The following is a 17,700-nucleotide window of genomic DNA, read 5'->3' as shown; positions in this document are numbered from 1 at the left end:
ACAGAAAAAAGGCTGAATTTATTTATTTAATAGGGACAATGCAATTTAATATAATTTCAATAGAAAGCATTAAACTGATGTGCTGCATAAAGATTATATAGCTATTGCTAATTTCCTAAATTGGGCCTTTGTGTAAACAAACAGATTAAAATGTACAACATTCATAACACGATATGAGGATACATTAAAATACAATGTACAACAATACAAATGCTATAAACCAGTTCAAAATAAAGTTTTAAAATACTATTTAAAACTTGGGTACAGCTCTGGCTTGCTTTCAGCCAGCATTTCACCTGTTTTGTAAAAGATTTTAATTAATTTTATTTCAGGTGGTAAAGTGTTCCAGAGTTTAACCAAACGTAGATCTACGATGTTGTATAATAAATATAAATAACTTCATCAAGTAGTTGATTTTTCCATTCGGTGAGGACATTGTTAAGTCTATTAATTCTTTGTTAAGTCTATTAATTCTTTGTTAAGTCTATTAATTCTTTGTTAAGTCTATATTTTGGACGGTCCTTTATTTTTGGATGTTTGAGACCATGCAGTGTACACGCCGACGCTGTAGGGCGCAGTAGTGCCCGGAAAACGTAATCATCCGGGTACTTGAAAAGTGCGCTTGTCCAACGCTTGCGTAGATTTTGACGTAAAGCTCTCCCTGTAACGCGGTGAGAGGTTCTTACATCCGGCGTACTTGTTGTCTGTGACTTAAACTGAACTGCGCTCATCGTGTGGCCGCCGTCCGTCGTGCAGCTTCATGAAGACAAGTCAACACACCAGTGAATCAAAAGAGGACAATATTACCCTGAAAGAGAAATGCTCTGATAGCCGACTGTACTTGGAGTAAGACCGTCGTCAGAGTAACGAGATCACCCCGGTAGTGAAGGTAGCCAGGTGAGTGACGTTCACGTGTTTTTTTTTTGTTACCTAAACATTGAGATGTTAGCTGCCGTGCTAGCTTTAGCAGCTAGCTTTATCCACGCTGGGGCCAAATCAACAGCCAGAATACCGTCGTTAAATGAATGTTGTGCAAACTTTGTGTGGGTTTTCCTGTGTAGATAATTTGTAGTTTGCACTGCGTGTTTTGCCGAGGGGGGGTATTAAAGTCAGAATTCTGTTTAATTAGAAGTTTTTGCGCAGCGGAGCAGTTTGTGCCGCACAGGCAGCCATGTTGTTCAGCTAACTAGCTACCCTACTGCTAGTTAATTATTAATAAAGTGATTTTATAACTAATATGTTTTTTATTGTTTCACACAGTTCCAGACTTTTATTTTATTTATAGAAACACTTAAGCATTTAAATTAATTATAGGATTTTGCAACAAACAAATCTGGTCTTTCCTGGAGTATTTAACGACATAATAATAATAATAATAATAATAATACATTTAATTTGTAACGCACTTGACATTTTTCCAAAAAATCTCAAAGTGCTACAGGAAGCAAAAATAGAAATAAAAACAAATTTAATCAACAAAGTAACTAACGAAACTAGAAGCACAAACAGAAGGCTTTGTTAAAGTTGTTATACTAACAAAGACTTTTATTTATTGTTGTGTTTTCAAGTCTAGAGCCCCAGGTTTTTGACAACATTAAACCTTACAATCCAATTCTGAAATCATTCAAGACGCAACATCCAAAGCAGCTTTTTCTTTTTTTTACATGACCTCTTTTTGTTTTCTGTAGTGAGGCGCCATGGCTGCTACCTTCCCCTACAGAGGGGTTCCTCCTGGGATGCCACCAGGTGTACCCCCTCCTGCGCCTGTCCCTGACTACATGACAGAAGAAAAACTGCAAGAGAAAGGTATATTGTTCTTAGTCAATGTAGCACATTCCTTTTTGTTATCCATAAATTGTATCTTAAACCAACTTTATTAATTTCTCAATATACGTTGCATGTCTTTCAACTCTACAGCAAGAAAATGGCAACACTTGCAAGCAAAGCGCTACTCGGAGAAGAGAAAGTTTGGCTTTGTGGATGCTCAGAAGGAAGACATGCCGCCTGAGCATGTTCGCAAGATCATCAGGGACCACGGCGACATGACCAACAGGAAGTTTCGTCATGACAAGAGGGTATATCTGGGGTAAGAACAAGTCATGCTTTGGTTAATTAAAAAATCTTGGTAAAAGCCAAGTATTTAGTCTAAACTAATAAACATCTTCAGGTTTATTTTGGATAGAATGTAATGCACATGTTGGCTAAAAACTTACAGCAGTTGTGCACAATTTCTTGGTCTTTATAAACACCTTTTTAGTTTTAGTTTTTTTGATAAACAATGTTCGTCTGTAACACATACTGTTTCTGTCTTTGCATTAAACAGTGCCCTAAAGTACATGCCCCATGCAGTGCTGAAGCTGCTGGAAAACATGCCGATGCCCTGGGAACAGATCAGAGATGTGCCCGTCCTCTACCACATCACGGGGGCTATTTCCTTTGTGAATGAAATCCCCTGGGTCATAGAGCCAGTCTACATTGCTCAGTGGGGGTAAGTAAGACTGTGGTGTCGGTTGATGCTCAGCTATTCACCATGAGCTCTTATGGTACCTTGTAAGATATTGTTTACACATGTCATTAGAAAATATTTTAATCTCTGGTATCTGCTCCAATCCTTCCAGGACCATGTGGATCATGATGCGTCGTGAGAAGCGGGATCGTCGGCACTTCAAGAGGATGCGATTTCCCCCATTTGATGATGAGGAGCCGCCGCTAGACTATGCTGACAACATCCTTGATGTGGAACCACTGGAGGCCATTCAGATGGAGCTGGACACAGAGGAAGACTCCTCATGTGTGGAGTGGTTCTATGAGCACCAGCCCCTCAAAGACACAACTAAGTAAGCTCAGTAAAAATGTTCACAATCGCCTCATATAAAGCTGGAAAAATCTAACAATTATTATTTTGTTTCCTTGACAGGTTTGTGAACGGCACCACGTACCGTCGCTGGCAGTTCACACTGCCCATGATGTCAACACTGTACCGCCTGGCCAATCAGCTTTTGACTGACCTTGTGGATTTCAACTACTTTTATCTGTTTGACCTCAAGGCCTTCTTTACTTCAAAGGCCTTAAATATGGCCATCCCAGGGGGGCCGAAGTTTGAACCACTGGTCAGGGACATCAACCTTCAGTAAGGACATGAGGATTTCAAAATATTCTGTTTTTTTTAAAGCAACATAGCATGGACCATCACTTGCATGCTCATAGATGTTAATAATTTTCTTTATTTTTAATTTATTTTCACTATTAGAACATGCATGTTTCTTGTCATTGTTAAAATAAATCCCTGTCTTACCCACCATCAAAACATGGCCGAATAGAGGCTGAATGATTTTTGTCTTAGCTGATCGGTGTCTGTGTTACCTGCAGGGATGAAGACTGGAACGAGTTCAATGACATCAACAAGATCATCATTCGTCAGCCAATCAGAACGGAGTACAAAATCGCCTTCCCGTACCTGTACAACAACTTGCCACATCATGTTCACCTCACCTGGTAGGACATTAATGAATGATTCTGTTCTTAAAAGAGACAGTTCATTGACTGTTAAATTAACCAATGAGAAAATAGCTCAGATGTATCTCATCTGGAATGACACTTATCTTCTTCACTTATGCAGTCACTTAATTTGCTTGGATATCTCTTACGTTGGTTGAAAGACATTAGACTGATGACTTTACCCCTACAGGTATCACACACCTAATGTGGTGTTTATCAAGACTGAGGATCCAGATCTCCCAGCGTTCTACTTTGACCCGCTGATCAACCCCATTTCACACAGACACTCTGTCAAGGTAAGAGCAGAGAATTTAGCCGACTATCAACCTTTTACATTTTCCTGCAGGTTAAAGATAAATGTCATTCTGTCACAAAAGAATGTTTGAAGTCCTCCTACAAAGGCGCACTTGCATTGGTCTGCTTGCCTGTGCGTAAGAACTGGAGGTAAATTAAAATGAATGGTGACTTACTTATTGCTGGCTGCATGTGCAGTTAGCCCTTCACCAATCAGACATTTCTTTGATAATTATACAGACTTCAGAGTTTATATTGTTTGGGATTAAATTCCAGCAACCATGAAATTAAATGTGATCAATACATTAGCTTTTTTTTAACATCTTGTAATTTCTTCCACTTGCTCAGAGTCAGGAGCCTCTACCAGATGATGACGAGGAGTTTGAGCTGCCCGAGTACGTGGAACCCTTCCTCAAAGAGACCCCGCTCTACACAGACCACACAGCTAATGGCATCGCTCTGCTGTGGGCGCCACGGCCATTCAACCTCCGATCCGGGCGCACAAGACGCGCCATTGATATCCCACTGATCAAAAACTGGTGAGAAAACTAGCGACCTGTTTGATTGACAAAAAACGTTTAAACTTTACCAGTAGACAAAAATGGGTCAGCTTTGTGCACGTATTTAAACATCATTCAGGTGTTAAAATATATGGTTACCATCTTCAGGTACCGGGAGCACTGCCCTGCAGGACAGCCAGTGAAAGTACGTGTGTCATACCAGAAACTGCTCAAGTACTATGTACTCAACGCCCTCAAACACAGACCACCAAAGGCCCAAAAGAAGAGGTGAGCATAAACTGAAAATGAAAATCTATTTCCCATTTACCTGCCGGTGTATTGAATAACACCTTTTGCCCATAAATCACTTTTTTCTGTAAAGTTCTGCCTTTGCTGTTTTTCAGGTATCTGTTCCGCTCCTTCAAGGCCACCAAGTTCTTCCAGTCCACCAAGCTGGACTGGGTGGAGGTGGGTCTGCAGGTGTGCAGACAGGGCTACAACATGCTCAATCTGCTCATCCACCGTAAGAACCTCAACTACCTGCATCTTGACTACAACTTCAACCTGAAACCTGTCAAGACACTGACCACAAAGGTAAAATCAAGGCGTGTAGTCATCTTTAGCATATTATCGTGTCTAAATGACCAAGAGCAGGGATTTGAATCTTCTTGGTTTTCCGAAGTGAAGATGTGTCCTTTGTGAATCATCGATATACATGAAAACTTTTTTTTTTCCACACCAGTCACATCCATGCAAGAATGACATACATAAAGTGTTGATTTAAACCTACACTGGTTCCATTTAAAAAAAAAGAAAAAGTTTTTGAGGTTTTACAGAAACAGTATCTACAATTGTGTTCTTGTTTCTGTTCCTAAGGAGCGAAAGAAGTCCAGATTCGGCAATGCCTTCCATCTGTGCAGAGAGGTGCTGCGTCTCAGCAAGCTGGTGGTGGACAGTCACGTTCAGTACAGGCTGGGAAATGTGGACGCCTTCCAGGTTTGTTGATCAACAATTTTGCACAGGATGTAAGACAAATATCAGACTTTGTCTGACAATTAAGCCATGTCAGTCAATCACTAGTCACATCTTTATTTGGGTTTCATCTTAGTTGTTGTTAAAGAATAATTACTTGACTAACTCCATATTTTTTGCCTTGCCATTGTAGTTGTCTGATGGGCTGCAGTACATCTTTGCTCATGTGGGTCAGCTGACAGGCATGTACCGCTACAAGTACAAGTTGATGCGACAGATCCGAATGTGCAAAGATCTGAAGCATCTCATCTACTACCGCTTCAACACTGTAAGTAAACATGCAGTGTGTATGATGTTTGTGTGTATTTATGGTCATTTCTGTTTGTTTTCTGAAAACTGTTGTGTAGAATGATGTGCAAGTGCTCCACTTGTTTTATAATTATTTATTTTTTATCAGGGTCCTGTGGGTAAGGGTCCAGGTTGTGGCTTCTGGGCTCCTGGCTGGAGAGTGTGGCTGTTCTTCATGAGGGGGATCACTCCGCTGTTGGAGAGGTGGCTGGGAAATCTGCTGGCTAGGCAGTTTGAAGGTATGCAAATACACATCTTTTACTGGTGGCCTCTGTTTTTTTTTTTTTTTTTTCTTCATGAAGAAATATTTGTGGTTAGTGTTAACAACAACTATTTTCTTGCTCCAACAGGACGTCACTCCAAAGGCGTTGCCAAGACGGTTACCAAACAGCGCGTGGAGTCTCACTTTGACCTGGAGCTGCGTGCTGCTGTGATGCACGACATCTTGGACATGATGCCTGAGGGTATCAAACAGAACAAGGCCAGAACCATCCTGCAGCACCTCAGTGAGTCCTGGAGGTGCTGGAAGGCCAACATCCCTTGGAAGGTCAGTGAACTACAGAGATGACACCGACTGTGACTGAGTTGGATGTGAGGGAGAGGGTTCTGTTAGTGAAGGACAAGGATTAATCACAAAATCCTTAAAGCATTGCTGTTCCAGTGCTCCAACTGTAATGTGCCTAAGACAGCTTGTCATGTTGTATTACGGTCTGTTGTTCTCTGCCTTGGACTTACATAATGCTGACACTGGGGACACCTCACCCTGATATGTCTTTGACTATATATCCGCTCTTGTTATAAATTTTATATATATATATATATTTTAATATACAAGACTTGTACTGGAAAAATATCCTTTCAGATACAACCGTATAACAGCAAAAAGTGAAAATTTTCTATGCATGTTTCTTGTCATTGTTTTCCAAACCTTATTCCCTATCATTGCAGGTGCCTGGTCTGCCCACGCCCATTGAGAACATGATCCTGCGCTATGTGAAGGCCAAAGCTGACTGGTGGACCAACACCGCCCACTACAACCGTGAGCGAATTCGCCGTGGAGCCACAGTGGACAAGACGGTGTGCAAGAAGAACCTGGGAAGGCTGACCCGTCTGTACCTGAAGGCTGAGCAGGAGAGACAGCACAACTACCTGAAGGTAATACTAAAAATCTGTTAATTTTTAGATTTCAGAGCACACTTAATATTGATAAACAGTTTGCAATGGTTTGTTAATTGAATAGAAAACACTCAATTACTAAAAGTCCTCTTACAAAGGCGCACTTGCATTGGTCTGCTTGCCTGTGCGTAAGAACTGGAGGAATAATAAATGAATGGTGACTCTTTTATCACTGGCTGCGGATGCAGTTGGTCACTCACCAATCAGACATTTATGCTTATAGTTGAAACTACGCTTGTACTGTTGAACGTTAACATTGATCATTAAGCTATGCTAATAGCCCACATCCAGGATTTTTTAAACCTCCAGACATCTCTAATGAAGTGTTGTTTGTCTGTATACAGGATGGACCCTACATCACAGCTGAGGAGGCGGTCGCCATTTACACCACCACCGTTCACTGGCTGGAGAGTCGTCGATTCTCACCCATCCCTTTCCCTCCACTGTCCTACAAACACGACACCAAGCTGCTCATCCTGGCATTAGAAAGGCTCAAGGAGGCATACAGGTAATGGCTACTTAAACCACGTAAATCGGCTTGTGTTTTTTTTTCCAAGTCAAGATAAATCTTCAAACTATTTTTACTTCTACATCAATCATTTCTGTCTCTGTTCCTCCAGTGTGAAGTCTCGTCTGAACCAGAGTCAGAGGGAGGAGCTGGGGCTGATCGAGCAGGCGTACGACAATCCTCACGAGGCCTTGTCCAGGATCAAACGTCACCTTCTCACTCAGAGAGCGTTCAAAGAGGTCAGGACCAAGATGTGCAAATACAAACATGGATAGTATCTTTTGGGGCAAAGCAGTGGCATACAGTACACTTTTCTTTTACTGTCTGTAGTGCAACATAGGATTTCTTGGTCATGCATGAACCTCTTTCCTGAATAGAGTTTGAATAAACGAGTTGCAAGTAAGAAAACGTTACTTAGAAATTGACTTGAGGCCTTAGAATCTATGCCAACAATCTGCAGGAAATACATAATAAACTGATATCACATCCGTTGTTATCCTTGATTGGGCTACTTTAAACATGTTTCTTACCCGTCTTATTGGACTCCAGTCTCTGAACTACTTTGTCTTTTGCAGGTGGGAATCGAGTTCATGGACTTGTACAGTCACCTTGTGCCTGTGTATGATGTGGAGCCCCTGGAGAAGATCACTGATGCCTACCTGGACCAGTACCTGTGGTACGAGGCAGACAAGAGACGCCTGTTCCCACCCTGGATCAAACCTGCCGACACTGAACCCCCACCTCTGCTGGTCTACAAGTGGTGTCAAGGTCAGGCTCTGCTCAGTAATGACTCAATACCGAAGAATTTAACTGTTAGGTTAAATACACATCCCATCTGTGACTCCTCCCTGAACATGTGTCAAATGATATCTGAAGGCCTGTTGTTGATTCTCCCCAGGTATCAACAACCTGCAGGACGTGTGGGAGACTGCTGAGGGGGAGTGTAACGTGATGCTGGAGTCTCGCTATGAGAAGATGTACGAAAAGATTGATCTGACGCTGCTCAACAGGCTGCTGCGACTCATTGTTGACCACAACATCGCTGATTACATGACCGCCAAGAACAACGTGGTTATCAACTACAAGGTAAAGACGCTGGTTCTTTTCTCTCTACATAATAAGGACACTAGCTTGTTGTTCTCATTTAAGGCATTTCTTGCTTGATTTCATCTATAACAGTTTCTTCCTTTTTCTTTTTCTGTCCATCTCTTTATGATTGTAGGATATGAACCACACCAACTCCTATGGCATCATCAGGGGGCTCCAGTTTGCCTCATTCATAGTTCAGTACTACGGCCTGGTGATGGACCTGCTGGTGCTCGGCCTGCACCGTGCCAGCGAGATGGCCGGACCACCTCAGATGCCCAACGACTTCCTGAGTTTCCAAGACACAGCCACAGAGAGCGCTCACCCGATCAGACTGTACTGCCGCTACATCGACCGCATCCACATCTTCTTCAGGTGGGATTCAATCAACACAATGAGAACTTTTTCTGTCTGTTAAGTCTTCAATTGGTGGGGATAAATTGTAACTCATTTGGAATCTCAATTGGTTTTCAGGTTTTCTGCTGACGAAGCCAGGGATCTGATCCAGAGGTACCTTACAGAGCACCCAGACCCCAACAACGAGAACATCGTGGGCTATAACAACAAGAAGTGCTGGCCCCGTGATGCTCGCATGAGACTGATGAAGCACGATGTCAACCTGTGAGTTCCAACTGACAAAAAATCCAACAGTTTGTTATTTTTGCTAAACTTGTCACACCAGAATTAGAGATCAATATCCGTAACGTTTCTCATCTTACTTTTTCCAGTGGACGTGCTGTGTTCTGGGACATCAAGAACCGCCTGCCCAGATCAGTGACCACAGTTCAGTGGGAGAACAGCTTTGTTTCAGTGTACAGCAAAGACAACCCTAACCTGCTTTTCAACATGTGCGGCTTTGAGTGCCGCATCCTGCCTAAATGTCGCACCAGCTATGAGGAGTTCACTCACAAGGACGGTGTGTGGAACCTGCAGAACGAGGTGAGGAAGTGATGCACAAAATTAGCAACTCCTCCTCCCACTCTTACTCCCCCTTTTTTAAAATAGTTAGGATTGCGTTTCCATTTTAAAGCTCTGGTATTGTTTTTGTTTGTTTGTAGGTTACCAAAGAGAGGACAGCCCAGTGTTTCCTGCGTGTGGACGATGAATCCATGCAGCGCTTCCACAACAGAGTGCGTCAGATTCTGATGGCTTCTGGATCAACCACATTCACAAAGGTCAGCAGATCATTCCCAAAAACCAGAGCCGTAGCATGTTTTATTAAAGAAGATGACAGTTTTGAATAATTACTGTACATGTCTCATCTCTTTCTTCAGATTGTGAACAAATGGAACACGGCTCTGATCGGTCTGATGACATACTTCCGCGAGGCCGTGGTGAACACACAAGAGCTCCTGGACCTGCTGGTGAAGTGTGAGAACAAGATCCAGACCCGTATCAAGATCGGCCTGAACTCCAAAATGCCGAGCCGCTTCCCCCCTGTGGTCTTCTACACTCCCAAAGAGTTGGGCGGCCTTGGCATGCTGTCCATGGGCCATGTGCTTATCCCACAGTCAGACCTGCGGTAAGTCTGCACGCAGCCTGCTGATGTCTCAATGTCTAGTTGGTATTAAATTATTTTAGCAACTGGGCTTTAATTCTTCTTCCACTCCACCAGGTGGTCCAAGCAGACAGATGTGGGTATCACCCACTTCAGGTCTGGAATGAGCCACGAAGAAGACCAGCTGATTCCTAACCTGTATCGTTACATTCAGCCATGGGAGAGTGAGTTCATCGACTCCCAAAGAGTGTGGGCTGAATATGCTCTCAAAAGACAGGAGGCCATCGCCCAGAACAGGTACTTTCCTTCTCTACTACAATATTTATTAGAGAAATCAACATCCAAATACTAGATTTGATAGAACCTGTTACTCTTACATTTGTTTGTTGTTAACATTGCCTCTTTGCAGCTCAGTTTTTCAGTGTGTATTTTGTGTTTCAGACGTCTGACCCTTGAAGATTTGGAGGATTCTTGGGACAGAGGAATCCCCCGTATTAACACACTTTTCCAGAAGGACAGACACACACTGGCATATGACAAAGGCTGGCGAGTCAGGACCGATTTCAAACAGTATCAGGTTTGTTTAAATCACCAAGAAGTTGCCAAGTATACAAAGTAATAGGTACCACATTATTATATTAATAAAGTGTCTCGTCTAGGTATTATGATTATCGACAGTTTAACCAAAGAAGATTAAAAGTCTAAAGTCTCGCTTGTGCTCCTTCGAGATCCCGTGAGAATTTTACAGAACAAAACTATTAAAGGTTTGGCCTGAAAATGAGGCCAAAGGAAAAACGTGATTTGAGCAAAACAAACTTAGCTTACTTTTTCAGCCTCACATGGACCAGAGATTTTACCTTAACATTAAAAAAAAAAAAAAAAAAAAAAAATGAATTTACATTTGTCACATTCGTGCGTATATATTTTTATGGCTCTCTCTTGGTTGGTTGTAGGTGTTGAAGCAGAATCCATTCTGGTGGACCCACCAGAGGCACGATGGTAAACTGTGGAACCTAAACAACTACCGCACAGACATGATCCAGGCTCTCGGCGGTGTGGAGGGCATCCTGGAACACACACTCTTCAAAGGCACTTACTTCCCCACCTGGGAGGGTCTCTTCTGGTGAGAGCACTTTGAGAATAAGACCACTTGTGTGCATTTCAGGTCATTTAAAGCTCAAACCATGTTTTGGTGAACAATGTATATTGGAAATGCATTGTGTGTTTGATTTGTATGTTTCCTCTGAGCATTCATAAGGGAACTCCACGATATCAAACAAGTTGAAGATCAGTTGAACCAGTCTTTTTGTCCTTATAAAAAATATTAATTGTCTTACTTTCTGTGCTGTATAGGGAAAAGGCCAGTGGCTTTGAGGAGTCCATGAAATGGAAGAAACTGACCAATGCCCAGAGGTCTGGTCTGAACCAAATCCCCAACCGTCGCTTCACACTTTGGTGGTCCCCCACCATCAACAGAGCAAACGTCAGTATAACTCCTCCTTTATTTTAATTTGGATAGTCCTGTTTTTGAATGTCTTCTTGAGCTCAATTTATTTTTCTATCTTTCAGGTGTACGTGGGTTTCCAGGTGCAGCTTGACTTGACCGGAATCTTTATGCATGGCAAGATCCCCACACTGAAGATCTCCCTCATTCAGATCTTTAGGGCTCACTTGTGGCAGAAGATTCATGAGAGCGTCGTCATGGATCTCTGTCAGGTGTGTTTAATGTTTGTTGTGTTATTACATTGTTGCAGACAAACTTCTTGCACAGCAAAACAGCAGAATAATTATAGGGATGTTAAAATGGCCTGATACCTGATTTATTATTGACTTTTCTGTTTTGTGTTCAGGTGTTTGATCAAGAGCTGGACGCTCTGGAGATTGAGACGGTACAGAAGGAAACCATCCACCCCAGGAAGTCCTACAAGATGAACTCGTCTTGTGCAGACATCCTCCTATTTGCATCGTACAAATGGAACGTCTCTCGACCATCTCTGCTTGCTGACTCAAAGTATGACTTCTGAAGCTTTATTTGATTTGTGTGTTGACACTTTCAGAGAGAACATGTTCGAAAAATTCAGCTTAAATTGAAAATGGAATGTTTAAAAAAGGTACTTCATCTCTTCTGCTCTCATTTAAAACAGGGATGTGATGGACAGCACCACCACACAGAAGTACTGGATCGACATTCAGCTGCGCTGGGGTGACTATGACTCCCATGACATCGAGCGCTACGCCAGAGCCAAGTTCCTGGATTACACCACCGACAACATGAGTATCTATCCCTCACCAACAGGGGTGCTCATTGCTATTGACCTGGCTTACAATCTCCACAGGTTAGATTTTTAAAAACACAAACTTATGAGCAATGTGATGGCAGATAATAGTTTCTTTTTGTAGAAGAGCTGTAACAAAGAAGCATTGAGTGTTTTGTTGTCTGCCTGTTAAGAGTGTGCTCCAGTGTTAGAAAGTGTTGAAAACAGTCTAGCAAATGCTCGACAACACTCTAGATTTTGGCATCTACTTGTTCATGTCACGAGTACACTCTGCAGTTAGCCATGAAGTCTCATCACCAGTTTCCTAACTTGTTTAACTGTTGCAGAGAGAAAAGTAAATGTCAGTCACGTCAGCTTGGATTAGAGTCTTTGGAATTCACAAAGGAGTCACAAAGTAAACATGGATGAAAAACAAAACAAAAATTCAGGTCAGTATTTAACTCTATGTATCTTTTTTTCTCCATAGTGGCTATGGTAACTGGTTCCCTGGAAGTAAGCCACTGATCCAGCAGGCCATGGCCAAAATCATGAAGGCCAACCCCGCCCTGTATGTGCTCAGGGAGCGCATCCGCAAAGGTCTGCAGCTGTACTCTTCAGAGCCCACGGAGCCCTACCTATCCTCACAGAACTACGGTGAACTCTTCTCCAACCAGATCATCTGGTTTGTAGATGACACCAATGTGTACCGAGTCACCATCCACAAGGTGCGAACTGGCATTTATTTATTTTTAATCCTCAGTAAGAATTTGATTAAGGGTCATTGTCTGGTAAATGGGCATGATTTGTAAGTGTCTATGGAAGTTGCTTTTGAGAAGGAATATAAACTGAAAGTACTTAATTTAGTCACACATATTCTCTATCTCATCAGACCTTTGAGGGTAACTTGACCACAAAGCCCATCAATGGAGCCATCTTCATCTTCAACCCCAGGACCGGTCAGCTCTTCCTCAAGATCATTCACACCTCTGTGTGGGCTGGACAGAAACGTCTGGGACAGGTGCGGCCCTGCTCGAACACTGCTCACTTTCACAATTGTTTTTGTTGACTAACTCTGACTCAGAGTATGATACAGATGAGAGCCTCTCAACATCATTACATTTTATAGTCAGTCTTTTTTCGTATCATATTTGTTTTGCTCCTTTCTGCACGTTGAAAAATGAATTGAAGTAAATCAAAAAATATCATTGCCGGAGTGAATGACAAACTGTCTTATATAATCACAACGTTGGAAAAAGAAGGGCAATAATAGAAGACATCAGATGGTGCCTCGGTTGACCTATGTTTACTTTTTAAATGACCTCATATGTCTTTCCATCTCTGAAGTTGAACTTTATTCCTAAATGTATCATTGTAGCTGGCAAAGTGGAAGACAGCTGAAGAAGTGGCTGCCCTGATTCGCTCCCTCCCTGTGGAAGAACAGCCGAAACAGATCATTGTAACCAGGAAGGGCATGCTGGATCCTCTTGAGGTGAGCCTCCTTCATGTTTATTACTTGCATGATAATTGAAAGCCTTGAAGGATTATCTGAGTGGAATATCTATAATTTCAATACTCCGTCTAAAAGGTTTTGATTTTATTTTTTTTTCTGTGCAGGTCCACTTGCTCGACTTCCCTAACATTGTGATCAAAGGCTCTGAGCTGCAGCTGCCGTTCCAGGCCTGTCTGAAGGTGGAAAAGTTTGGAGACCTTATCTTGAAGGCCACAGAGCCTCAGATGGTGCTGTTCAACCTCTACGACGACTGGCTCAAGACCATCTCATCTTACACAGTGAGTTATATGCCTCACAACAAGAGCATTGCACCAGGATTAAGTGGCTCTTATAAAGTTAATGATATATAACTTTTCTAGTCTTCTGACTAGCCAAAGTAGTTTTTACAATGCAGGTGATGCCCACCAATTCACTCCAAATTTACTCACTGATGGCAGAGGCTGCTCTGTAAAGTGTCCATCAGTATTCACTAATCCATTCATACACATTCACACACCCCTGAAGCAAGCAGGAGCAATTTTTGGGTCGGTATCTGAACTCTAAAGGACATTTTGGACTTACGAAGTTGGGGGATATTGAATCCCCGTCCCTCCAGTTAAGAGACTCTACCACAGCCTTTAACAACAGTTGTTGTGGAAGTCTTGCATACAGGGGCTGATTCAAGCTGATTTTCCAACATTGGTTTACTTGCTTTATTTTAAGTGACATCTTATTCCCCTGTATGTAAATAGTTTCTGTCCTGTTGTCTGCTTTATCTCTAGGCCTTCTCCCGACTCATCCTGATCCTCAGAGCGCTTCACGTCAACAACGACCGTGCCAAGGTGATCCTGAAACCTGACAAAACCACCATCACTGAGCCCCATCACATCTGGCCCACGCTCACTGACGAGGAATGGATCAAGGTGGAAGTGCAGCTCAAAGACCTCATTCTGGCAGATTACGGGAAAAAGAACAAGTGAGTAGACGTGAATTGACTCTTATTTTTGCTTCAAGACAATATTTTCCTACAAATTTCCTGCACCTAAAATAATGGAATGAAACCAAACAACTTGCATTAAAAAGTCATCGCTTCTCTTTTCTTCATCCAGTGTGAACGTGGCTTCACTCACGCAGTCTGAGATTCGTGACATCATCCTCGGTATGGAGATCTCGGCTCCGTCACAGCAGCGTCAGCAGATCGCTGAGATTGAGAAGCAGACCAAAGAGCAGTCACAGCTCACAGCCACGCAGACGAGAACTGTCAACAAGCACGGCGACGAGATCATCACCTCCACCACCTCCAACTACGAGACCCAGACATTCTCTTCCAAGACTGAGTGGAGAGTCAGGTATGCAGACAGTTTCAGACTTTGTGTGAATGCATTTTTACACCCAGTAATGATTAAATGAGCCATAACGAAAAGACTCGCACACACCGTCTTTAAGGTAGATGAATATCTCTGCATACTATTTTGTTTCTTATCTTTATTGGCTTTAATGTTCCTTTTTCTTCACCTGTCAGGGCCATATCTGCTGCCAACCTCCATCTCCGAACAAACCACATCTACGTGTCCTCTGATGACATCAAAGAGACGGGCTACACCTACATCCTGCCCAAAAATGTCCTCAAGAAGTTTATCTGTATCTCAGATCTGCGAGCACAGGTATGCAGGGCATTCAGAGTACTGCAGTTTATATACATAAGAGCTGTTTTCTTTCTATTACTTACTGCTCTCTCAAATCGTGTTAACAACAAATGATGCACTGTTTTGTTCCAGATTGCAGGCTACCTGTATGGCACCAGCCCACCAGACAACCCCCAGGTGAAGGAGATCCGTTGTATCGTCATGGTGCCACAGTGGGGGACTCATCAGACTGTCCACCTGCCCAACCAGCTTCCTGGTCATGAATACCTTAAAGTAAGACCCACATGCCGTTTCACACAATGATCCTCCTCATTTGTACCATTTAATGGCCACTTCATAGTTGCACTGTATTTTTTTCTTTTTTACATTTAGAACAACCTTTTTTGTTTTCCTTGCAGTGCTTTAAAAATGTGTTTCTTTAAACAGGAAATGGAGCCTCTTGGCTGGATCCACACTCAACCTAATGAGTCGCCTCAGCTGTCCCCGCAGGACGTCACCACCCATGCCAAGGTCATGGCTGACAACCCTTCTTGGGATGGAGAGAAGACCATCATCATCACTTGCAGGTATGTTTCATAAAAAGACTCCTGCTCTCTTGCATAACAGGTTTTGTGCTTCTGCAAAAAGTATATATATTCAGACAAGTCAATACTTGTATGACTGCTGTTCTGTGAATTTAAGGAACAATGCTTTGTAAGACTGGCCCCTCTGATTTTATATCTGTGAACTGGTTCTCGACTAGTTTCAATATCTTAACACTTTACCCAGTCAGCTATAAGGAAATGTCTACTACTTATAAAGAATCATAATTCAAATACTTCTTTACACTTAAATTGTCTTGATAGCTGCATTGTTGCCCTTTAATGCCGGAATTATAGCACTAATGGCTGATGTATAAATCTGGACACATTTTGACAAGCAGTAGACTGAGAAGTTGATTTTCCAATGCTTAACTTTGAGAATCTTTTAACTGTTAACACATTTAAACAAAAAAAATTAAGTTGTTTTACTTTTTAAGATAATGACTGATGCAATGATAAATGATTTGATAATGTCAGTTTTATTGAAAGCACTTCTTCCTTTTTTCCAGCTTCACCCCCGGCTCATGCACACTCACGGCCTACAAGCTAACACCCAGCGGTTATGAGTGGGGTCGACAAAACACAGACAAGGGAAACAACCCTAAAGGCTACCTGCCGTCCCACTATGAGAGAGTGCAGATGCTGCTCTCTGATCGCTTCCTGGGCTTCTTCATGGTGCCTGGCCAGGTGTCCTGGAACTACAACTTCATGGGTCAGTAGATACCGTATATTATGCCCACTTTTGTTTCTCTCTGTGACAGCACTCTGTGCTATGTATTGATATTTCCACTCTGCTGCTGTGTCTGTATGATTGATTTTTCTTTGTAGTTGTGCTTCACAACTCAAAATCTATCTACTTATTGGAATGCAAATAGCTTTTTCTTTTGCTCATAAATCAGGTTGTAGTCATTTAAATAATATGAGCAATGTTTCTTTAAGCCCCAATTGTTGAGTTCAAACTATTTTAATAACCATTTTGTTTTTTCTTTTCTTACAGGTGTGCGCCATGACCCCAACATGAAGTATGACCTACAACTCGCCAACCCCAAGGAGTTCTACCATGAAGTCCACCGGCCCTCGCACTTCCTGAACTTTGCCTCGCTGCAAGAGGGGGAGATCTACAATGCAGACCGGGAGGACATGTATGCCTGAGAGCAGACGCTCTGCCCTCGACACATTTGATAGACAGCTCTGTCAGAATCATGTGGAGCCAGTCAAGACCAGCTCTTGTAATATTTCTATTGAACACATGTAATGTGATGTTTTTGGATTTTTAATGTAAAGGCTCTTGGAAATTTTTAGGAGTGTCAATGTTTTCTTTTTTTTTTGATATTTTCTACGGATGTTTTGTTTCCCTGTTAGTGAAGTACATTTTCATCAGTTCTGTGGCTTCTGGCACATGTGTGTAGTTTCAGTACACAAACTTCAGTGTAATGTTCAATTAGGGAATTTGTTTCAAACAGGTAAAGATGTACTTCCCCATAGCATTTTTTGAGAAATTGAAAGTTGTATTTCCAAACCAGTACGCTCTTTTACTGTTAACTGTACATCCCATGACATTGTAGCTTGGCTTTAAATAAACGTCACCATTTCTATAAACCAAATTGTCATGTGATGAGTGTAATCTGCTGTCATTGTATTGAATTTGTATTTAGAAAAGACGCATTTCTTGTTTTTTTGTTTTTTTTTACTGTACAGGGGAACTTTTTTTGGCACGCTTCCTTCTTTATAGAGGCAGAAAGTCAGAATTGCCACCAGTTCCTCAGTATGCAGCATGAATTGGTTTCTGCTTAATCACATTTGGCCTACCAGACACTCAAAAATGTAGCCCAATTTAAAAAAAAAAAAA

General features: G+C 42.1%; 1 protein-coding gene across 1 annotated transcript; it reads left to right on the top strand.

Annotated features, from left to right (window-relative positions):
- Window positions 1-738: 738 nt before the first annotated feature.
- On the top strand, window positions 739-17,455 carry prpf8 (pre-mRNA processing factor 8). Its single transcript, XM_020639313.3, has 43 exons — window positions 739-897; window positions 1,689-1,806; window positions 1,918-2,086; window positions 2,324-2,488; window positions 2,619-2,837; window positions 2,918-3,130; window positions 3,370-3,495; window positions 3,689-3,794; window positions 4,141-4,331; window positions 4,461-4,580; window positions 4,697-4,886; window positions 5,169-5,288; window positions 5,458-5,592; window positions 5,722-5,851; window positions 5,963-6,159; window positions 6,561-6,767; window positions 7,133-7,296; window positions 7,409-7,535; window positions 7,872-8,064; window positions 8,195-8,382; window positions 8,519-8,757; window positions 8,857-9,003; window positions 9,111-9,321; window positions 9,441-9,557; window positions 9,657-9,904; window positions 9,998-10,177; window positions 10,322-10,457; window positions 10,834-11,003; window positions 11,234-11,363; window positions 11,450-11,596; window positions 11,731-11,891; window positions 12,025-12,216; window positions 12,623-12,860; window positions 13,025-13,153; window positions 13,511-13,624; window positions 13,750-13,923; window positions 14,407-14,600; window positions 14,734-14,973; window positions 15,147-15,288; window positions 15,403-15,543; window positions 15,697-15,836; window positions 16,361-16,563; window positions 16,849-17,455. Exons 2-43 carry the CDS (start codon window positions 1,698-1,700, stop codon window positions 17,001-17,003), a joined length of 7,017 nt encoding a protein of 2,338 aa, XP_020494969.1. The 5' UTR covers window positions 739-897; window positions 1,689-1,697; the 3' UTR covers window positions 17,004-17,455.
- The last annotated feature ends 245 nt before the right edge of the window (window positions 17,456-17,700 follow it).

Source organism: Labrus bergylta, chromosome 11, assembly GCF_963930695.1.
Source record: "Labrus bergylta chromosome 11, fLabBer1.1, whole genome shotgun sequence".
Taxonomy (NCBI): Eukaryota; Metazoa; Chordata; class Actinopteri; order Labriformes; family Labridae; genus Labrus; species Labrus bergylta.
This window is presented reverse-complemented; position numbering and strand designations above follow the sequence as displayed.

What these genes read in the sequence shown, in the direction of transcription:
- prpf8 (XM_020639313.3), top strand. Translation starts at nt 1,698, where the DNA reads ATGGCTGCTACCTTCCCCTACAGAGGGGTTCCTCCTGGGATGCCACCA. An exon ending in AGAAAAACTGCAAGAGAAAG is followed by an intron (nt 1,807 to 1,917) that starts GTATATTGTTCT and finishes TCAACTCTACAG; the next exon opens with CAAGAAAATGGCAACACTTG. An exon ending in GTCAGGGACATCAACCTTCA is followed by an intron (nt 3,131 to 3,369) that starts GTAAGGACATGA and finishes TGTTACCTGCAG; the next exon opens with GGATGAAGACTGGAACGAGT.